Source organism: Panulirus ornatus, chromosome 12, assembly GCF_036320965.1.
Source record: "Panulirus ornatus isolate Po-2019 chromosome 12, ASM3632096v1, whole genome shotgun sequence".
Lineage (NCBI taxonomy): Eukaryota > Metazoa > Arthropoda > Malacostraca > Decapoda > Palinuridae > Panulirus > Panulirus ornatus.
In genome coordinates, this window is record NC_092235.1 from 68,091,598 (window position 1) to 68,116,924 (window position 25,327).

At 39.4% G+C, this 25,327-nt stretch overlaps 1 protein-coding gene across 2 annotated transcripts in view; it reads left to right on the plus strand.

The window, feature by feature from the left end:
- The window catches only part of LOC139752184 (epidermal retinol dehydrogenase 2-like), a 52,917-nt gene extending 38,806 nt beyond the window's left edge, over positions 1–14,111 (plus strand). Inside the window, exons 8-9 of one of the 2 annotated variants that reach the window (XM_071668149.1) lie at positions 8,043–8,160; positions 11,565–14,111. In XM_071668149.1, coding sequence (XP_071524250.1) covers positions 8,043–8,136 — 94 coding nt within the window. In that variant the 3' untranslated portion in view covers positions 8,137–8,160; positions 11,565–14,111. The remainder of the gene's footprint in view (positions 1–8,042; positions 8,161–11,564) is intronic. The other variant, XM_071668148.1, reaches the window with a different exon arrangement.
- The last annotated feature ends 11,216 nt before the right edge of the window (positions 14,112–25,327 follow it).

The following is a 25,327-nucleotide window of genomic DNA, read 5'->3' on the forward strand; positions in this document are numbered from 1 at the left end:
AATGCATGTTTTTGATTCATAGCCCAGCCCATCTTCCCTGAAAAACCTTGGCTAATCTTACATTGACCTTTAAATGAATATGTAAGACAATTGCAAAGCATTAATTTTTTCCACTATTGTTTGAATTCTTATCTCCAGGGAGCACCTTTAGGGAAGTCACATGATGCTGCTGGACACAACTGGAAAAGTTTACATCTTGGTCTCCCACAGACTGTTCTAGAGACTATAAATTCAACCACATTGGAATTAAGCATTTGTATATACCTTATGTGCTATCCTTGGTAGAGTATTAGATATGCTCATTGTTTGTGTACTTTGCCAAATATGAATGCAGACTGAAGGTAGTAGTTCTTTGGCAACCACTGACCAGGGAGGTAGATTACTGGTAATATCTACTCGGGTATCAGGAGGGTTAGTGACTGCTGCGTATTGAGCCAGCACTTCAGTGGTTGCCAAGTTGCATTCCTCTGACCCAGGTAGCTGTTTTTTCTTTCTTCCTCACCCACACATGGACTACTGGTATTCTGTCCACAAACATACAATCTCGCTTTGTCATACATAACACTTTACAACTCTTAACTTGTAGCTCATTCTTTTGGAACTCTAGATTTTCCTGTAGTGAGTGCTACATGCTGGCCCAACCTTTTGGCAATGAGGTAGGTGCTATGTGTAGAGGTAGCAGGATGGAACATTTAGGTAGGAGCTTTGGGTAGAAACTTTAGGTAGAAGTAGTAGGTAGGAACATTAGTTGGGAACGTTAGGTAGAAGTAGTCTGTAGGAACACTAGGTAGGAGCCTCTACAAACACTGCCCAGACTTCCCCTGTGCCAGTGGCCTGTTAATGGTGAGGGACTAAAGGCAGCACTAGAATTTACTAGTTATGGAGACTCTGTTGCCATGGCCACCCCCTTGAGGAAGTTCCAGAAGGGAACAGGCATCAGAGATATAGATAGATATCCTTCTGTAAAACACTTAACTTTCTTTTCTCAAAATGTATGCATATTTTCTAGTCATTTATGTCTTTGCATGTACAGTAAATTTTTCTATGAATATCCTCCACAACTTTCATATGTATTAGTCACTGACTGAGGTGTAGTAACCCTCGTGTTATGTCTTTATTAATTTTTAGAGTGGGAGAGTGGGTTAAATGTAATACTCTGAGGTGGTTTGGGCATTTGGAGAGAATGCAAGATAGAGATTTTACAATGGGTGCATATGACAGTAGGAATAAAAGGGTTAATGTGAGAGGAACACCACCTGTTACAGGGAAAAAGAGTGGAAAAGTACTGAAAGGAAAGAAATGGGGGAAGAATACTGAGAATGGTGTATGTGGGGAGGAGTGTAAGTGGAAACTCTTTTGCTTTTGCCATCCCCTTGACAGGAGTTTCCAGAGAGAATGGGTGTCAGAGATAGAGATAGATAGATAGATTCTGTTCAGACTACGTATGTGTTAAATTATTTCACAATATCTGTATTACACTTTTTCTCGTACATGTCTGCCATCTCCTGCATCAGCAAGGTAGCACCAGGAACAGACAAAGAAATGACCTTAATTGCTGTCTTTCAATCTGAGACTTGCTGTCATGCATAATGCATTGAAATCAGAGCCCCCTATCCACAATCAGGTTTCAGAGACTTGTATCATATATCCCAATATTTGTTACTGTTAACATGTTTCTTTCAGCCTCAGGAATGAATGTCTGTTTGAAGAGACAGGTGTGTAAGCAATTAAAGTAGGAATAGCAGGGACTAGATTTCCAAAATAGGTTAAGATGTCTTTAGCCGATATTTTGTACTGATGTTATGTTTTCAACTCATAAAAGTATGATGCTCTACAGAATTGTTTAGTGAAGATTCTTCATATGATGTCTGATATATAAAAGATATAAACCTGTTTCTTGGAAGATGAAAGTTTTAATAGAGATTAATGAACCTAGATACTGATTATGATTTTTGAAAGTTGATATTTCATGTAACTGTGGAGTGTCTATTCAGCTTATAATCTTTATGCACCATTTAAACTCACAGCTTTTGCTTATTTAGATATTCATGCTAAAGTAGGGAAGCTGGAGTTAGATACAGTGACAATTGAACAAGATTTTTTTTTTGTGAAGTATGCTATTAATTGAATAGCACTTCATCATAAGTAAATGGGAATTAAACTAGCAGTAAGGCATACTCCTCTATGAATGCCATACATTCTCAACTCTTTGAGTGCTCTGCTGTTAAGACTGATTATGTCCATGCTTCAGGCAAGATGGCATAATAGGAACCAAGTGCCAAACTACTTTTGTGGATATCACTTGCGTTTCATCAATAATCTTTACTCTGTTGTCTGATCGTATTAAAAACTTTGAGTGTTTGATTAAGAATGATCAAATAGTTTGTTTAGTTTCACTTGCTTGAATGATGCAACTGTCTCCTTTATCATTGCAGATGGTAAGAACTTTGTTCTTACTGAAATGGGGATATGTATTAGTTCAAATTATATAGAATCTCAAACTAGTATCATCCAAATTTATTTTTAGTAGGAAAAGAAAGGGATCCTGGTTTTATAAGGTTCATGAGGCTCTGAACAAAAGAAGCATTTGTTGATTTTTATCAGCTCTTCCAAAGTTGTAATAACTGGACTTTATTGAGCCGCTTAAGAGATATGATGACATACTTGCTTTCCTCTGAATTTTATAGTACCTTTTTGTTTTGGGTCTCTTTATCTCTGATGTCTGTTCCCTCCTGGAACTCCCTCATGGGGGTGCCCACAGCAGTAGTGTCCATGACTAGTGAACTCCAGTGCCACTTCTTAACCTTTAGTGCCTTACCCTTAACAGGCCACTGGCAGAGGGGCAAGTCTAGCACATTGTTTGCAGAGGCTCCTACCTAATGTTCCTTTTGATTACTTCTACTTAATGCTCCTGCCTAATGTTCATAGCTACTATTTTTACCTAATGCTCCTACCTACTTCATCAGTCTATTGATCCTACCATTTTGCCAAGGCAGGGCTTGCACAGATTACTAACCATAGGAAAATCTAGAGTTACAAAGAATGAGCTGTGTGAGGTGTGTTGTCTAGTGTTATATATGAGAAGGAGAGATTGTATGTTTGTAGTTAGAAAGCCAGTTGTCCAATTGTGGGTGAGGTAGAAAGAAAAAACAACTACCTGGGTCAGAGGAGTGCAACTGAACAACCACTGAAGTGCAAGCTCACTACACAGTTATCATTAACCCTCCTGATACCCAGGCAGGTAGTACTGGTCATATACCTCCCTGCTTATTGGGTGCCTACCAGTGATTGCTAGTATACAAGGGAATATGTATTACCATATTTTTAAACCAGATATTCTCTATGTATATTATCAATCCCAAATACTTAAATTTTCTAACTTCTTTTAGCAGTTCATCACTCATCCTAATCTTGTCTTTCAGCTCATTAAATTTGATAATTACACAGTGCCTGCATAGATTGCATAGCTGTGAGCACAGTATTTTATCAGTTGCATATGATTCTCATGGGGCTCCTGCAGCTTCAAGGCTGCATTCCACTCAGGAGCAGGATGGACTCTTTTGGAATAAGAAACTCCTTGACAAGATTTTACTCCTTTCCATCCATTTACAGCCTTTACAGTGGTGGCTTCTTGCTACTCTTATTCTGTGTATATGTGATTACTCATCTCTTGACTTTTCTTTTGTATCATACAGTGTCACCAGATATATCATATGTCCCACGTTTTTTCATTCTTCACTTTGTTCGTTCCATTCTTCCATTATTCTGTAACGAGAAATATTTCTCTTGACTTGCTCATTTCCTTCTTCTGCCTCCAAACTTTCCTGTCACAGAGAACCATGTTGATATTCTTAAATCATTGAAGAAAGAATTTTGTAATTATCACTCACTGTCCATATATCTCCCAATATGGGTGAGGCTGTGAATGCTGGCCTTCCTTTTACTTAGTTCTTTACTCAGGTACTTTTTTGTGGCCTTCTTTCACACCCTTAGCAGAAAAGCTGGATGCTTTCTTTAGTAAATGATCAAATTGGTGTTGTATACTTTAATTTGGACTAGATATATACTGTATTTGTTGCTGATATCTTGAGTCGAGCAAGAGAGTTGGGCAAATATTGATTTATATCTCTGATACTAGTTGCAGGAAATCTGAATTTCTTTATATAACTTGATGAAAAGCCACCTTGTGTTTAGTTGGAAGTAGTCATACACATTCTCCAAGGAAAATACCTTTCCTGTATTAAACAGGCTCTGTAATTAATTCAAAATGTCACTTTCTTGTTTCAGTCATACTGTACTTCAGATACTGATGATATGATCATAGTATTGTGGTACCTTATCAGACATAATACCAATTGAAGCACATATGCTGTTGCTTTGGCATTTATCATATCACTCATTGCTCATTACCCCAATCATAGCCCAGCTTACCTAAAAATATTGTAACACTCTTTTGCTTGGACTTTGTAATGTTCCCATAGGCAGTGTATTTTTAAAACATCAGCTGTGACAGTGTGAGTTTAATGTGAAAGAAAAGTCTTTCAGAGTTTCAAAATACATTTTTCTCTATAATTCTAAGCAGAAATTTATCTTGGAGATGACTTCAATTCTTTAAATTAGATATACATAATGGCTTATTTGAAGACTAGGCCTGTATGCCCAGTATTGTGGTTTGGCTTGATTTCATCTCCATTTTAGCTTTTCAGCAAGATAGTGTACACTAGACTACAGTTATGTACACTCTTTTGTATATAGGGTTCAAGGCTGACTGCAGAAGAGTTTGCAGAATTCGGTACATGCTTACTGGGTTACTAACCATCACAGGCTTGGGCTCAGTTTTTATTCTTCCCTAGGTATTACTGTATATATATATATATATATATATATATATTTTTTTTTTTTTTTGCTTTGTCGCTGTCTCCCGCGTTTGCGAGGTAGCGCAAGGAAACAGACGAAAGAAATGGCCCAACCCACCCCCATACACATGTATATACATACGTCCACACACGCAAATATACATACCTACACAGCTTTCCATGGTTTACCCCAGACGCTTCACATGCCTTGATTCAATCCACTGACAGCACGTCAACCCCGGTATACCACATCGCTCCAATTCACTCTATTCCTTGCCCTCCTTTCACCCTCCTGCATGTTCAGGCCCCGATCACACAAAATCTTTTTCACTCCATCTTTCCACCTCCAATTTGGTCTCCCTCTTCTCCTCGTTCCCTCCACCTCCGACACGTATATCCTCTTGGTCAATCTTTCCTCACTCATTCTCTCCATGTGACCAAACCATTTCAAAACACCCTCTTCTGCTCTCTCAACCACGCTCTTTTTATTTCCACACATCTCTCTTACCCTTACGTTACTTACTCGATCAAACCACCTCACACCACACATTGTCCTCAAACATCTCATTTCCAGCACATCCATCCTCCTGCGCACAACTCTATCCATAGTCCACGCCTCGCAACCATACAACATTGTTGGAACCACTATTCCTTCAAACATACCCATTTTTGCTTTCCGAGATAATGTTCTCGACTTCCACACATTCTTCAAGGCTCCCAGAATTTTCGCCCCCTCCCCCACCCTATGATCCACTTCCGCTTCCATGGTTCCATCCGCTGCCAGATCCACTCCCAGATATCTATCTGGGGATAGGGGAGAAAGAATACTTCCCACGTATTCCCTGCGTGTCGTAGAAGGCGACTAAAAGGGAAGGGAGCGGGGGGCTGGAAATCCTCCCCTCTCATTTTTTTTTTTAAATTTTCTAAAAGAAGGAACAGAGAAGGGGGTCATGTGAGGATATTCCCTCAAAGGCCCAGTCCTCTGTTCTTAACGCTACCTTGCTAATGCGGGAAATGGCGAATAGTATGAATATATATATATATATATATATATATATATATATATATATATATATATATATATATATATATATATTTTTTTTTTTTTCTTTATTATTATACTTTGTCGTTGTCTCCCGCGTTAGTGAGGTAGCGCAAGGAAACACATGAAAGAATGGCCCAGCCCACCCACATACACATGCATATACATAAACGCCCTCACACGCACACATACATACCTTTACAGTGCACATATACATTCATTTTATTTTTTATTATTTTTTTTATTTTGCTTTGTCGCTGTCTCCCGTGTTTGCGAGGTAGCGCAAGGAAACAGATGAAAGAAATGGCTCAACCCACCCCCATACACATGTATATACACACACATCCACACACGCAAATATACATACCTATACATCTCAATGTACACATATATATACGCTAGGAAAAGACAACAAAGGCCTCATTCGTTCACACTCACTCTCTAGCTGTCATGCAATAATGCCCGAAACCACAGCTCCCTTTCCACATCCAGGCCCCACACAACTTTCCATGGTTTACCCCAGACGCTTCACATGCCCTGATTCAATCCACTGACAGCACGTCAACCCCGGTATACCACATCGATCCAATTCACTCTATTTCTTGCCCGCCTTTCACCCTCCTGCATGTTCAGGCCCCGATCACTCAAAATCTTTTTCACTCCATCTTTCCACCTCCAATTTGGTCTCCCACTTCTCGTTCCCTCCACCTCCGACACATATATCCTCTTGGTCAATCTTTCCTCGCTCATTCTCTCCATGTGCCCAGACCATTTCAAAACACCCTCGTCTGCTCTCTCAACCACACTCTTTTTATTTCCACACATCTCTCTTACCCTTACATTACTTACTCGATCAAACCACCTCACACCACACGTCCTCAAACATCTCATTTCCAGCACATCCACCCTCCTGCGCACAACTCTATCCATAGCCCACGCCTTGCAACCATACAACATTGTTGGAACCACTATTCCTTCAAACATACCCATTTTTGCTTTCCGAGATAATGTTCTTGACTTCCACACATTCTTCAAGGCTCCCAGGATTTTCGCCCCTTTCCCCACCCTGTGATTCACTTCTGTCTCCATTATTCCATCCACTGCTAAATCCACTCCTAGATATCTAAAACACTTCACTTCCTCCAGTTTTTCTCCATTCAAACTTATGTCCCAATTAACATGTCCCTCAACCCTACGGGGTGGGTGGGTTGGGCCATTCTTTAGTCTGTTTCCTTGCGCTACCTTGCTAATTCGGGAGACAGCGACAAAGTATAATAATAATAAAATATATATACATATGTATATAATAGAAATAATCTGGGATTTTTTCAAGCTAAGAGTGATAATTTTCTTGGGTACTCATGCTTTGTTAGATATCTGGGAAAGGAGTCTGTGCTAGCTGGTATAACGTAAGACTTTTGCATGTTGTTAAATGTTTTTTCTTTCCCATAAACTTTATGCCTCCCTGTTGCAACATCTATGAACAGTAAAATTTGGGAAAGTATCCCTGTTTGCACACTATACTTGCAGATGATAATTTTGAGGGATTTGACAAATTTTGAATTCTATAATTTCATTCATGTCTCAGAGGTTCATAAACTTGACCCCATATTAATTACCTTCACCATGAATTAAGTCTTAAGTAAATTTAGTATTTGGTTATATAATGTGATTGCATGCAGGGAGTGTCAAAACACTGTACATTGAATTATAACCTTATATAAAGCAGTATTTAGAATAAGGTGATGGTTGCATATGAGACATCAACAGATAGACTGGTGGCAGTGCAGTAATGGACCAGTAGGCTTGAGTTTACAATAGTTTGATTCATCTAATTTTAGAAGTATTTTTAAGTATTTTGGACCTTTCCAGTGGAGTAACTTTTGCAGTAGAATTTGACCTGAACTTCTTGTGATACATATCTTGTATCCTTATTATTTATATATTTAATGAAGAATTGCATTATGAGTAAATGTAATGTACTGGCCAGGCACGAGATGAGAGATAGCTTAGGTTGTCTTCTATGACTTCCTCAAAACATTGTTGAAAATACTGAATGTGATATCAAGCCTACTTTGTCCATGGGGTCCAAATGGTTCTAATCTGCTAGGGATTAAGGTTGCAGAATTAACTTATCTTTCCAGCGTCCTGCCCCAGAAGTCCTTAATGCTTCTGGGTAAAGTCACTGGAATTACCTGTGCCATGGATGAATTTGTAGGACGCAAGAAAAACAACTAAAATTTTACTGGTCTTCACTGACAGGTTTGTATGTGGTAGTGGGACTTTCTCTTCCTTTCAGTTTTCTTTAACCATCTTCATCACATTTTGAAAGTTTTATACGATTTATCTTAATGTCATGAAATACTTTTAAGAGTATAACATCATTAGGCATCTGATTGACATTCATATTATGAGTTCAGTGCCTGTTATAAAGCATGCTTTCAATTGTCCTGTATGGAAAATTTAGATCCACAATAGTTTATCACTTTTTTCATGGATTTACTAGTATAGAGTTGATTGACATTAATAGGCATGAAAATTCTTGAACATTCCTCTGAATTAGTGGTCGTAATGATTAAGATATATATTTTTACCTGAAAAACTTGCTTTTTCACAGTCATTCTGTTATTTTAGGATCCTTTATTCTGTGGATCATTATGAAATTTGATTTTTCTACGAAATAGCAATCAAGTATGATAGATATATAAAAAATGTATACACACGCACACACACATACACCATAGCCTAAACCAGGTACATACTTTATCGACCAGCCCCTACAGTTAACCTGAAAACTTGCTTTTTCACAGCCATTCTGTTATTTTAGGATCCTTCATTTTGTGGATCATTATCAAATTTCATTTTCCTAGTAATACCAGTCATTAAGTCAACAGGTAGGTCAACGTAGATTTACAGTGAGACCCTATTTTAATTTAAGAATTAATTGGTGGGAGGATGGTCCAATAGAATCAAATTCCAGTACATCTTGAATTTTATTAGGAGCCTTATAAAATCTTAATTTTGACGTATACTGGAAATCCCCTGGTGTAGTAGTTAGTATTCCTGACTGACACATTCATGGGCTGCCCAGGGTTGAGTACATAGGCTGGAATCTTGGTTGTGGCAGTTGGTCCACAGTCATCCCAACTGTTCATCCACCCCTAGGGGTTGGTCAGTAAAATGAGTACCTGGCTTAGGCCAAATTGGAGGCGGAAGGATGGAGTGAAAACGATTTTGAGCGACGTAGGCCTGAACATACGGGAGGGTGAAAGGCGTGCAAGGAATATAGTGAATTGGAACTATGGGGTATTCTGAGGTCAACATGCTGTCAGTGGATTGAACCAGGGCATGGGAAGCATGTGGGGTAAACCATGGAAAGTTTTGTGGGGCCTGGATGTGGAAAGGGAGCTGTGATTTCGGTGCATAACACATGACAGCTATAGACTGATTGTGAACGAATGTGGCCTTTGTTGTCTTTTCCTAGTGCTACCTCGCGTGCACGAGGGGGGAGGGGGGTGCCATTTCATGTGTGGCGGGGTGGCGACAGGAATGGATGAAGGCAGCATTTATGAATATGTATATGTGTATATATGTATGTGTCTGTTTATGTATATGTCGTGTGTGGGCGTCTACGTATATGCATGTGTATGTGGGTGGGTTGAGCCATTCTTTCGTCTGTATCCTTACGCTACCTCGCTAATGCGGGAAACAGTGACTAAGTATAATGAATAAAATAAATAGATAAATTTATTTATAAAAAAATATATATATAGCATTAATGGCATTGCCTTAATTAGGGCCTCAGCTAACGTATAAAAATAATTACATGCAGCAATGATTATTTACGTTGTAAACCAACCCGAAGTTGGGTGTTCAGGGGATAGTAGAGATAGCTCTGTCTTGTCCTTGATCAGAATGATGTTATAAACTTTGCTCTTACGAGGCCAACTAATATCTTCACTGATGATGCTCAGTCATTTTCAGCTTTTAAGCAATGCTGAGGTGTTTCCTGGACCTTGGGGCATGTGCATCATTGATAGCACTTTTATCAGCCATAATGTAATCCATGAAACAGTCTTTTGTACCACAAGAAACACTGCAGTTGCATGGAAACTTGGGCACCAAATTTGTGGATGTCTTGAACAAGTGCACACTTAGACTGGTGGGTGGTGATAAGGTTGTCTTGTTGCATCTTGAAATCTCTGCACAAAAAATCTTCACAAGTGTAAATTGACAAAAGATAGTACTGCACCATTGTGCTGTTTCAAATTATTGTAAATCTGTGTGCATGAGTGGAGGGAAAACATTGTATGTTAAGGAAATAATGAAAAAAATGAGATGAGTCACAAGAGGCTTTCATATATTCTCCAGACGCTCAGCATCAGTATGTCCTCACCTTCGTGGACTAAATTTTCCTTTAGATCCTTATCATTGTCAAATGGGGTTTAGGCCAAATTCTGCCACACTGAAATCCATTAGAATGAGGTTTCACTATAGACCAATTGAGCACTGATCAATTGGCAAGGATTACACTTGCAACAATGTTGCTTGGATGAGTACTGATGATTGAGCAAAGTTTGGCATTGAAATTAAGAGTACCAAATGGAGGTATGAAGAAAGCATGGGATGCTTTGTATATTAAGAAGACTGGAGTGAGAAAACCACAGCCATAAGAGTGCTTGTAGTTATTGTTTTTTATGATATTGATATGGAGATATTAGTACAGTGGTTACAGAGAAAGAATGACAGAATGAGGGCTGTATAGAGTGAATTTGGATGAAAGAAAAAAGGCTGTTCATTTGCTACAAGTTAAGGAAAATATTTTATTTACATTAGAGTATGGAGCTGTACCTGGCATAATTGGCTTTTGAGGAATCATAGAGGAACTCATCTGATTTACTTAATTTTCTGAAAAGGATATTTTTTTATCATTTCACTTCAGATGAATAGCTATTGTTCATTATTTTGCTTTATTCTTTAATGATTGTCAGTTGCTTAGAAAAAGAAGTTGATTGGATTTTTCAGATTGCAACAACTGAATTAAAGATAAAGGAGATACAGAGTATGTAGGTATATCCTTATTCTTAGGTCATAAGGTATGTTTTTAGAGTGAGTGTTTAAATAAGTCATTCAACAAATTAGTCCATTAGAAATGAAGTACTTTTTTCCATTTCCACTTGCAACTTAAAATCATTATTTAAATTTCTCTGAGGTCTGCATGGTGATGTTACATCTTATGACCTGAGTGTAAAGGTCATATACCAAATTTCTTTTTGTAAATAGATAGATAACCAAGAGTGAACTAGATGCTTGTTGCTTGCTCATATTAAATACTAATACTGTTGGCTGCATGGCTAAAAAATTAGTTTCTGCATGTTTAGTAGAAGTAAATGTACCAAAGATTACATCAACCACCAACCCAGCCTGAGCATGTTTAGGATATCTACATTATATTCTTAATTCTTATGCATTTAGATGATAATCGATTTGTATGTTTATATTCTCAGAATATTACTATTAAAAGCCTTTTTTTAATTGTATGTTATTTAGGTGGTAGGTGGAGGTGTGATTGTTAAAATATAATTGGGTTGTAAAGAAGTTGTAAACATTATGCATTGCCAGTTTTATGGTGTCTTTGTCTCTTACCCTAGCAATTTATCCCACAGCATCCTACCAGTAAAAGGCAGTTATCAAATGTACACAGCATGTGGTGGCCACCTTACCATGGAGAACTTTAAGGGTCATCCAGAAGACAGTTTGCAGCAAAAGCGAAGTGGTGCAAAGGAGAAAGAAATGATTGCCAGTCATGCCTTGGCTTGAGAATCAAATCGGTAATAAATATATTTTTCATTGTAATACTGTGTGTATGTACATAATATATAAATGTATTATTTTTATATTTATTCAGCCTCTCCTGCATTACTGAGATAGCACCAGGAAAAGACGAAGAACTGGTCTCATTCATTCACATCCATTCTCTAGCTGTCATAGGTAATGCACCAAAACCATAGCCCCCTATCAACAGTTGCTCCCTACAGACCTTTCCATGGTTACATTTGGGGGGAGTATTTGAGTGGACTTGTCAGGTAGTATGGTAATGGACCAGGCTAAGTTGTTCCATAAAGAACTTAGATTAAAACATGAGTGAGACTGTAGTGAAGGATGGCTTCAAAGATTCAAGAAGCGTCATGGAATTTCCATGAATAAAGTGTGCGGAGAAGAGCGGTCTGCAAACCACGAAGGAGCTGCCGAGTGTGTGGACAAATTTGTGAAACTCGTAGCTGACAAGTACCTCAGTCCAGAGCAGGTGTATAATGCAGACAAAACTGCATTATTCATGTGATGCACACCTAGGAAAATACTTAAAAACAGAAGGTGAAGAAGACCCCACAGGATTCAAATAATCTAAGGACAGACTTACCTTCTTAGGGTGCTCAAACATTAATATTTGTTTAATTTGAATTTCTAGCAGTCCATTGGATACTTTAGACACATGGGAGATGTATAATTAGTGGGTTAGAGGTGTGTTGAATTATTATTACTTGACCACGGTTGGTCCAGCAAAACGGTTAATCCAGCAAGGCTTTGGAACCAAGAGTGCCGGAAAATCGGTGGTGTACTTGTATGTATATGGCTGTGTATGTATATGTTAATATGTATATGGGCATTTTTGTATATATGTATATGTGTCTATATGAGTGGATATACCTATATGTGTGTGTATATGTGTGAATAGGCCATTCTTCATGTGTTTCCTGGTGCTACCTTGCTGATGCGGGAAATGGCGATCAAGTATAATACATAAATAAATGAGTGGATGGGTCTTTCTTTCTTTGTTTCCTGGCGCTACCTTGCTGATGCAGGAAATGGCGATCAAGTATAATAGATAATAAATAAGTATGTTTTTACTACTTAATTGTAAAAGACTGCTTGAAGATTAGCTTCATAATGTAGGTTAGATTAGTCACACCAAACAATTATCACTTACTAAATGATGCTTGGAGGACTTACTGAAATATGATAATTGTAACGACTTCTTTCTCTAATTATAATTTTTTGACAGGATATGTTATGGTGTGGGCATAATAGGAAAGAACATTAGGACAAAGACTTTATGATATGGGCATTAAGAGGAAAAATATTGATGGCATGATTAAATGAAAAGATTAGGGAAAACCTTTTAAGTTAAAGTATTTCACAATGGAGAGAGATCCATTACTTTGCATCTGATTTGAGGAAGACTCCCAGGAATGGTGAGGAATTTTTGTTAATAGATTCTAAAGAAACAGAAAATAAAGAATTACTACTGGTGGATAATTGCAAACTATATTTGTACCTCAAGGTGAGTGATCTTGCACCCGTGATAGGACTAATGATACTACATTTTGGGTAGGTTGGCTTACATGATGTACTTTATGATTTTGAACAAAAATAATCCTTTTTTTTTTTAATCATATGGAGGGATATACTCCCTTGAGCATTAGGAAACAGTGAATGAAACAAATGTAGATTTTAAGTGTATATAAGAAAAGGTGTTTTTCCTTGATAGGAACTGATTTTTAGGTACATGGGTAAAACACTTTGGATGTATCACATATGCAAATACAGGAAAGTGTATGGAGTAAATTGATGTATTACCATATTGAGAATGAACATTCTTTTCTTTGCAAGGAGGGAAATGTATTCTGATTATTCTGCATATGGTCATACAAAGGGAGCATCTTGGGGCTTTCTTCTTTATGGGAACTAAAGTTTTTTCAGTATGCATATTTCAGTAAGCATCTATGCTGTTCTGTTGATGTCACTGAAATTCAAGTGCTTATATAAACAATAGATTACAGACTAACATTGAGGTCAGATTTACAGTTAATGTGTTGAGAACCCTCATTTACTTGACCAAATGTAATACATAAGAATGATTTGTATTTCTGGGATATGTTGAGAACAAGAGTAAAATGTTATGGAACTGTTACTCAGTACTTGAGTGCAATGAAAGCTTAATAAGCTTGTAATGCTGGAAAGAAAAACTGCTATGGCTTGTATTAGAGAAGATTGAAATAGTGATCAGAGCATTGTGGTTAGCATAATCATCCAAAGTTCATTGGTAGCTTGTACAGTGGCACTTTCCAGATACTAGTGTATGCAATACTCAAATATAATGTTTATTTTATATATCTAAGAAATGTTGCAAATAAAATAGGTATAACACATCAGTGCTGTACACTTTTTCTTGCCTTTGTATATGAAAATGAAATTATGTAGGATATAAGTAATATAGTATGGGAGAAAGTCATGGCATTATTTCAGTTCTTTTATAATTCTATAGGTAACCCATCATTAAACACTCAAAGAAAAACACATGCACTCACTTATGAAAAAGAGTCCCCAATTATCCTTGTACTTGTATGCCTCCCTTGCATACACCATTCCACACATTCTGACTCTGTTTCTCTCCCTCTGGTGTTCCTCCAACCTATTTGCCCTTGTCACAGGTGGTTTTCCACACACCCACCAACCCCTTTAATTGCACTTATCATACACTCTCCTTGTAAACTCCCAGTCTTGCATTCTTTCCACATGTTCAAACCACCCTTTCATTTCTTTCTTCATTCCAATTAGTCACACCCATGCTCTGCTCAAATAGTTCATTTCCACAGCCTGGATTCTTGACTTCTGTGCCTCATTCCATGTCCACGATTCAGCTGCATAGGTCAGGGTTGGGAGGACTATGCTATTCCTTAATCCTCTCTTCACTTCCATACACACTTCTACCCTTCATTATTCTATTAAAGGATCCAATGACTCTTCTACCTTGTACTGCTCTCTCCCTTGTCTCTCCTTCCATATCACCACACTTACCCAAGACAACTCCTAGATACTTAAATTCTCTCACTTCCAGTCTTTTCCCCCTATATCCTTAGCTCAATTTAGTACACTTTCTTCTTTCATTCTATATGGTTTTACAAAATCTATACTTTCCCTCCATTTCCTCTCAAACACCATTACCTTACACTTAGTTTCATTTACCCTCAGTCTCTATGCTTACACACCATAAAACATATTTACAACCTTCTATCATATCTCACTGCCACACTCCATCTCTGCATCCATTTTCCCTAGTTTTGCTTTCATCTCACTTCATCCATATATATATATATATATATATATATATATTTTTTTTTTCTATACTTTGTCGCTGTCTCCCGCGTTTGCGAGGTAGCGCAAGGAAACAGACGAAAGAAATGGCCCAACCCCCCCCATAGACATGTATATACATACGTCCACACACGCAAATATACATACCTACACAGCTTTCCATGGTTTACCTCAGACGCTTCACATGCCTTGATTCAATCCACTGACAGCACGTCAACCCCGGTATACCACATCGCTCCAATTCACTCTATTCCTTGCCCTCCTTTCACCCTCCTGCATGTTCAGGCCCCGATCACACAAAATCTTTTTCACTCCATCTTTCCACCTCCAATTTGGTCTCCCTCTTCTCCTCGTTCCCTCCACCTCCGACACATATATCCTCTTGGTCAATCTTTCCTCACTCATTCTCTCCATGTGCCCAAACCACTTCAAAACACCCTCTTCTGCTCTCTCAACCACGCTCTTTTTATTTCCACACATCTCTCTTACCCTTACGTTACTCACTCGATCAAACCACCTCACACCACACATTGTCCTCAAACATCTCATTTCCAGCACATCCATCCTCCTGCGCACAAATCTATCCATAGCCCACGCCTCGCAACCATACAACATTGTTGGAACCACTATTCCTTCAAACATACCCATTTTTGCTTTCCGAGATAATGTTCTCGACTTCCACACATTCTTCAAGGCCCCCAGGATTTTCGCCCCCTCCCCCACCCTATGATCCACTTCCGCTTCCATGGTTCCATCCGCTGCCAGATCCACTCCCAGATATCTAAAACACTTCACTTCCTCCAGTTTTTCTCCATTCATACTCACCTCCCAATTGACTTGACCCTCAACCCTACTGTACCTAATAACCTTACTCTTATTCACATTTACTCTTAACTTTCTTCTTCCACACACTTTTCCAAACTCAGTCACCAGCTTCTGCAGTTTCTCACATGAATCAGCCACCAGCGCTGTATCATCAGCGAACAACAACTGACTCACTTCCCAAGCTCTCTCATCCCCAACAGACTTCATACTTGCCCCTCTTTCCAAAACTCATATATATATATATATATTATTTATATTTATTATACTTTGTCACTGTCTCCCGCGTTTGCGAGGTAGCGCAAGGAAACAGACGAAAGAAATGGCCCAACCCCCCCGCCCATACACATGTATATACATACGTCCACACACGCAAATATACATACCTACACAGCTTTCCATGGTTTACCCCAGACGCTTCACATGCCCTGCTTCAATCCACTGACAGCACGTCAACCCCGGTATACCACATCGCTCCAATTCACTCTATTCCTTGCCCTCCTTTCACCCTCCTGCATGTTCAGGCCCCGATCACACAAAATCTTTTTCACTCCATCTTTCCACCTCCAATTTGGTCTCCCTCTTCTCCTTGTTCCCTCCACCTCCGACACATATATCCTCTTGGTCAATCTTTCCTCACTCATCCTCTCCATGTGCCCAAACCACTTCAAAACACCCTCTTCTGCTCTCTCAACCACACTCTTTTTATTTCCACACATCTCTCTTACCCTTACGTTACTCACTCGATCAAACCACCTCACACCACACATTGTCCTCAAACATCTCATTTCCAGCACATCCATCCTCCTGCGCACAACTCTATCCATAGCCCACGCCTCGCAACCATACAACATTGTTGGAACCACTATTCCTTCAAACATACCCATTTTTGCTTTCCGAGATAATGTTCTCGACTTCCACACATTCTTCAAGGCCCCCAGGATTTTCGCCCCCTCCCCCACCCTATGATCCACTTCCGCTTCCATGGTTCCATCCGCTGCCAGATCCACTCCCAGATATCTAAAACACTTCACTTCCTCCAGTTTTTCTCCATTCATACTCACCTCCCAATTGACTTGACCCTCAACCCTACTGTACCTAATAACCTTACTCTTATTCACATTTACTCTTAACTTTCTTCTTCCACACACTTTTCCAAACTCAGTCACCAGCTTCTGCAGTTTCTCACATGAATCAGCCACCAGCGCTGTATCATCAGCGAACAACAACTGACTCACTTCCCAAGCTCTCTCATCCCCAACAGACTTCATACTTGCCCCTCTTTCCAAAACTCTTGCATTTATCTCCCTAACAACCCCATCCATAAACAAATTAAACAACCATGGAGACATCACACACCCCTGCCGCAAACCTACATTCACTGAGAACCAATCACTTTCCTCTCTTCCTACACGTACACATGCCTTACATCCTCGATAAAAACTTTTCACTGCTTCTAACAACTTTCCTCCCACACCATATATTCTTAATACCTTCCACATATATATATATATATATATATATATATATATATATATATATATATAAAAGAAAAAAAAAAAAATATATATATATATATATATATATATATATATATATATTTTTTTTTTTTTTTTTTGTCGCTGTCTCCCGCGTTTGCAATGTAGCGCAAGGAAACAGATGAAAGAAATGGCCCAACCCACCCCATACACATGTATATACATACGTCCACACATACGCAAATATACATACCTACACAGCTTTCCATGGTTTACCCCAGACGCTTCACATGCCATGATTCAATCCACTGACAGCACGTCAACCCCAGTATACCACATCGCTCCAATTCACTCTATTCCTTGCCCTCCTTTCACCCTCCTGCATGTTCAGGCCCCGATCACACAAAATCTTTTTCACTCCATCTTTCCACCTCCAATTTGGTCTCCCTCTTCTCCTCGTTCCCTCCACCTCCGACACATATATCCTCTTGGTCAATCTTTCCTCACTCATTCTCTCCATGTGACCAAACCATTTCAAAACACCCTCTTCTGCTCTCTCAACCACGCTCTTTTTATTTCCACACATCTCTCTTACCCTTACGTTACTTACTCGATCAAACCACCTCACACCACACATTGTCCTCAAACATCTCATTTCCAGCACATCCATCCTCCTGCGCACAACTCTATCCATAGTCCACGCCTCGCAACCATACAACATTGTTGGAACCACTATTTCTTCAAACATACCCATTTTTGCTTTCCGAGATAATGTTCTCAACTTCCACACATTCTTCAAGGCTCCCAGAATTTTCGTCCCCTCCCCCACCCTATGATCCACTTCCGCTTCCATGGTTCCATCCGCTGCCAGATCCACTCCCAGATATCTAAAACACTTCACTTCCTCCAGTTTTTCTCCATTCAAACTCACCTCCCAATTGACTTGACCCTCAACCCTACTGTACCTAATAACCTTGCTCTTATTCACATTTACTCTTAACTTTCTTCTTTCACACACTTTACCAAACTCAGTCACCAGCTTCTGCAGTTTCTCACATGAATCAGCCACCAGCGCTGTATCATCAGCGAACAACAACTGACTCACTTCCCAAGCTCTCTCATCCCCAACAGACTTCATACTTGCCCCTCTTTCCAAAACTCTTGCATTCACCTCCCTAACAACCCCATCCATAAACAAATTAAACAACCATGGAGACATCACACACCCCTGCCGCAAACCTACATTCACTGAGAACCAATCACTTTCCTCTCTTCCTACACGTACACATGCCTTACATCCTCGATAAAAACTTTTCACTGCTTCTAACAACTTGCCTCCCACACCATATATTCTTAATACCTTCCACAGAGCATCTCTATCAACTCTATCATATGCCTTCTCCAGATCCATAAATGCTACATACAAATCCATTTGATTTTCTAAGTATTTCTCACATACATTCTTCAAAGCAAACACCTGATCCACACATCCTCTACCACTTCTGAAACCACACTGCTCTTCCCCAATCTGATGCTCTGTACATGCCTTCACCCTCTCAATCAATACCCTCCCATATAATTTACCAGGAATACTCAACAAACTTATACCTCTGTAATTTGAGCACTCACTCTTATCCCCTTTGCCTTTGTACAACGGCACTATGCACGCATTCCGCCAATCCTCAGGCACCTCACCATGAGTCATTTTTTTTTTTTTCATTATACTTTGTCGCTGTCTCCCGCGTTTGCGAGGTAGCGCAAGGAAACAGACGAAAGAAATGGCCCACCCCCCCCCCATACACATGTATATACATACGTCCACACACGCAAATATACATACCTACACAGCTTTCCATGGTTTACCCCAGACGCTTCACATGCCTTGATTCAATCCACTGACAGCACGTCAACCCTGGTATACCACATCGCTCCAATTCACTCTATTCCTTGCCCTCCTTTCACCCTCCTGCATGTTCAGGCCCCGATCACACAAAATCTTTTTCACTCCATCTTTCCACCTCCAATTTGGTCTCCCTCTTCTCCTCGTTTCCTCCACCTCCGACACATATATCCTCTTGGTCAATCTTTCCTCACTCATTCTCTCCATGTGCCCAAACCACTTCAAAACACCCTCTTCTGCTCTCTCAACCAAGCTCTTTTTATTTCCACACATCTCTCTTACCCTTACGTTACTAACTCGATCAAACCACCTCAGACCACACATTGTCCTCAAACATCTCATTTCCAGCACATCCACCCTCCTGCGCACAACTCTATCCATAGCACATGCCTCGCAACCATACAACATTGTTGGAACCACTATTCCTTCAAACATACCCATTTTTGCTTTCCGAGATAATGTTCTCGACTTCCACACATTCTTCAAGGCCCCCAGAATTTTCGCCCCCTCCCCCACCCCATGATCCACTTCCGCTTTCATGGTTCCATCCGCTGCCAGATCCACTCCCAGATATCTAAAACACTTCACTTCCTCCAGTTTTTCTCCATTCAAACTCACCTCCCAATTGACTTGACCCTCAACCCTACTGTATCTAATAACCTTGCTCTTATTCACATTTACTCTTAACTTTCTTCTTCCACACACTTTACCAAACTCAGTCACCAGCTTCTGCAGTTTCTCACATGAATCAGCCACCAGCGCTGTATCATCAGCGAACAACAACTGACTCACTTCCCAAGCTCTCTCATCCCCAACAGACTTCATATTTGCCCCTCTTTCCAAAACTCTTGCATTTACCTCCCTAACAACCCCATCCATAAACAAATTAAACAACCATGGAGACATCACACACCCCTGCCGCAAACCTACATTCACTGAGAACCAATCACTTTCCTCTCTTCCTACACGTACACATGCCTTACATCCTCGATAAAAACTTTTCACTGCTTCTAACAACTTTCCTCCCACACCATATATTCTTAATACCTTCCACAGAGCATCTCTATCAACCCTATCATATGCCTTCTCCAGATCCATAAATGCTACATACAAATCCATTTGCTTTTCTAAGTATTTCTCACATACATTCTTCAAAGCAAACACCTGATCCACACATCCTCTACCACTTCTGAAACCACACTGCTCTTCCCCAATCTGATGCTCTGTACATGCCTTCACCCTCTCAATCAATACCCTCCCATATAATTTACCAGGAATACTCAACAAACTTATACCTCTGTAATTTGAGCACTCACTCTTATCCCCTTTGCCTTTGTACAATGGCACTATGCACGCATTCCGCAAATCCTCAGGCACCTCACCATGAGTCATACATACATTAAATAACCTTACCAACCAGTCAACAATACAGTCACCCCCTTTTTTAATAAATTCCACTGCAATACCATCCAAAACTGCTGCCTTGCCGGCTTTCATCTTCCGCAAAGCTTTCACTACCTCTTCTCTGTTTACCAAATCATTTTCCCTAACCCTCTCACTTTGCACACCACCTCGACCAAAACACCCTATATCTGCCACTCTATCATCAAACACATTCAACAAACCTTCAAAATACTCACTCCATCTCCTCACATCACCACTACTTGTTATCACCTCCCCATTTGCGCCCTTCACTGAAGTTCCCATTTGCTCCCTTGTCTTACGCACTTTATTTACCTCCTTCCAGAACATCTTTTTATTCTCCCTAAAATTTAATGATACTCTCTCACCCCAACTCTCATTTGCCCTTTTTTTTCACCTTATACTTATCGCCGTCTCCCACATTAGCGAGGTAGCGCAAGGAAACTGAGGAAAGAATGGCCCAACCCACCCACATTCACATGTATATACATAAACGCCCATACACACACATATACATACTTATACATTTCAACGTATACATACATATACATATATACACATGTAAATAGTCATACTTGATGCATTCATCCATTCCTGTCGCCACCCCACCACACATGAATAGCAGTAGGAAAAGACAAAAAAGGCCACATTCGTTCACACTCAGTCTCTAGCTGTCATGTGTAATGCACTGAAACCACAGCTGGGAGGTAAGTTTGAATGGAGATAAACTGGAGGAGGTAAAGTCTTTTAGATATCTGGGAATGGACTTAGCAGTAGATGGAACCATGGAAGTGGGAGTGAGTCGCAGAGTGGGGGAGGGGGCAAAAGTTCTGGGAGCATTGAAGAATGTTTGGAAGGCAAGAACATTATCTTGGAGAGCAAAAATTGGTATGTTTGAAGGAATAGTGGTTCTAACAATGTTATATGGTTGCAAGGCATGAGTTATAGATAGGGTTGTGCAGAGGAGGATGGATGTGTTGGAAATGAAATGTTTGAGGACAATATGTGGTGTGAGGTGGTTTGATCGAGTAAGTAATGATAAGGTAAGAGAGATGTGTGGTAATAAAAAGAGTGTGGTTGAGAGAGCAGAAGAGGGTGTGTTGAAATGGTTTGGACACATGGAGAGAATGAGTGAGGAAAGATTGACAAAGAGGATATATATGTCAGAGGTGGAGGGAAGAAGGAGAAGTGGGAGACCAAATTGGAGGTGGAAGGATGAAGTGAAAAAGATTTTGAGTGATCGGGGCCTGAAGATGCAGGAGGGTGAAAGGCATGCAAGGAATAGAAAGAAATGGAACGATATGGTGTACTGGGGTCGACGTGCTGTCAGTGGATTGAACCAGGGCATGTGAAGCGTCTGGGGTAAATCATGGAAAGGTGTGTGGGGCCTGGATGTGGAAAGGGAGCTGTGGTTTCAGTGCTAGAGACTGAGTGTGAACAAATGTGGACTTTTTGTCTTTTCCTGGTGCTACCTCACTGGTGGGGGAGGGATGTTATTTCATGTGTTGGGGTGGCAACGGGAATGGATGAAGGCAGCAAGTATGAATATGTACATGTGTATGTACGTATATGTGTGCATGTATTTGTTATGTATACATTGAAATGTATATGTATGTATATATGCATGTATGGGCATTTATGTATATGCATGTGTATGTGGGTGGGTTAAGCCATTCCAAATCTGTTTCCTTGCGCTATCTTGCTAACACGGGAGATGGTGAGTAAGTATAATAAAAAATAAATGATGATAAATATATCCACCCTCCTCTGTACAACCATATCTATAGCCCATGCCTCGCAACCATATAACATGTTGAAATTACTATTCCTTCAAATATACCCATTTTTTATGCTCTCCGAGATAATGTTCTCTCCTTCTACACATTCCTCATTGCTCCCACACCCTTCACCCCTTCTCCCACCCTGTGACTCATTTCCGGAAGCTTCCATGGTTCCATTCTTTGCTAAGTTCACTTCCAGACATCTGAAACACTTCCAATTTTTCTCCATTCAAACTTACATCCAATTAACTTGACCCTTAACCCTACTGAACTTACTGACCTTGCTCTTATTCACATTTACTCTCAACTTTCTCTTCTCACACACTTTTCCAAACTCAGTCACGGTGACATAACAGCCCTACCTCACACCTACATATATCCCAAAACCTGTGCTTAGCTCTCTATCCTTTCTTACACATGCATTTGCTCCTTTATGGAAGGCTTTTACATCATCCAACAGTTGACCCCCCTACACCATATATCCTTAACACATCCCTCAAAGTATTCCACTCAACTCTGTCATACGCTTTCTTCAAATCCATAGAAGGTGTACACAACTTCTTACCTTTTGCTAAATACTTTTCCATGGTTATCTTTATTACAAAAATTTGATCCACACATCCCATACCTTTCCTAAAACTCGCCTTGCTCTTCACATATTCTGCATTCAGACACTTCCATCACTCTATCGATTAGTATTCCTTAATACACTTTTCCTGGTATACTTAACAGACTTATTCCCCTATAATTGTTACATACATCTTAAGCACCTTTTTCTTTGAATAAAGGAACAATAATAGCTTTCACCGAATCCTCATCACAACCTGTTTCCATTCTAAATTACATGTAAGATGCATCCACTCTGTTACTCTTTTTCCTCAGTACCTCAGCATTTTAGCTGTAATCCCATCCACTGTAGGTACCTTCCCTACCTTTCAGCCTCATTATTGCCCTTCTTATCTCTCTTTTTGCTATAGGCCCCTTCAATTGTATCCACTTCCTTACCTCCTTCATACCCATGCATGTAACAACTGCTGCCTCCCCTTCTCCCACATTCATAAGTTCTTCAAAATACTCTGCATTTTCCTTTCACTTCCTCCTTTTGATTAACCAATTCCCATTTCTTACTTCTCACAAAACATATCCACTCTTACATCCACCTCTTTCCTTTTTCACCTCCTTCCAGTATATTTTCCTATTATCCCAGGACTTTTCACTTTCTTCCAAAACTTCCTCTTTCTTTGCTTTCCTCTATCAGCTTCTTAATATTTTGTTTAGATGTTTTGTATTCTTCCCTCCAACTTTGCTGAACTTCCACTGGTACATTGCTCAATTACTATTGATCAATCAACCATATGCCTTTTTCTTTTCTTCCACATCATTTCTAATCTCTTCTGTCCACCAATCATTGCCCTTTTTATTCCTGTATCTAACTACTTTGTTGTCTGTAAAATGCTGAAAAATACAAATGCAGAAAACCACCTTGCTCCAAAATACAGAGGCATTTGTACAACAGAGTTATCAATAGATGAAACACTGATCATAGGCTTGCTGCATTTGTATAACTTGTCACTGACAGTACAGTGCAATTAAGTTCCCAGAGTGAAATGTCTGTTTGCATAGCAAAGAACTGGCTAGGACACAAAAGCCTTTTCTCCTCAAGAGTAGGTGGCAGCTGCCATAGGGTCCTAGAAGTTATTGCATATTCATTGCCGTTTCCTCAAAAGTATAAGGGAAGTCTATGAATTTAGTTATTCCTTGTGATAAATTATTTGCACAAGAGTCTGCAGCATTGTAAAATTTCAGTATTTCTCCAGTTAATAGCATTCAGACCCTAGATCTTCTTCACAACGTGAATGTCAAGAAATACTTGCATTTTGTGGGGATGAGCAAAATATGCCTTTGTGTCAAAACTAAAATATACTTGAATTAACAGCTTCAGTACCTAATATATTACTCCAGTAATAAGGTACCCAGGAAAGGCAGTCACTATATTTTTAATAAATATTAAGATTGACAATTAATCCAAGGGTTAAAAACACACGAGCTGAAATATATTCACCCCATACTCTTACCGATCTTGATGAACGGCAAACCTGAAATTCAAAGGAAAACTTTTCTCCCACATTTTGACAAAAAATCAAGGAAATATTTTTCAGGGTATTTTTTGGTAACAAACTTTGTCGAAAATGGAAACATAACTAGAGGTACTTTTCAGATCAAATACATCCTTTAGCAAAACTGTAAATATCGAGCTGAGGGACGAACATCTTGATCATTACAGAGGAACCCTCGAATGACAGGTAGCAAGTCATTCATTCCAATATGACAATCCTGTATTTTTCAAAGCTTGATACTAAGACTAATATGCTGAAATTCAATGTTCAGACCATAGATCTTCAATCAGAATAATGAATAATATTTAAGATGAGACATAATGTGCCTGAAAAATTGGCCAAAATTATGGCCGATTCATATTTTTGCGATATTTTCTTTGAGGGTTTCATTGTAAATTTACAGCAGTAGGTGGGTGCAATGAAACAAATATAGAAAGAGAGAACAAAGACCACTAAAATAATGGAAAACAAAGCTACGGAAAGGGCGGAACGGGACCCTATGAGCATAATAAACATGGCTTCCCCTCACAATTTATCGTGCTTGTCCATTGCTCTTAATTGACACAGCAAAAGAGCAATGCTTTTAGTGTTAGTAATGACTTACACACTAATGTACTTATCTATTCTTCGTTGTTAATCGGATAGTTCAACGGGTTCAACACTAAAATGTCAGCCTACTCACTGGCTCTCATCGTCTACAGTTCTGCGTGGTTAATTTTGTTACCAGTTTTACATAGTTATTTCTGAGTTCAC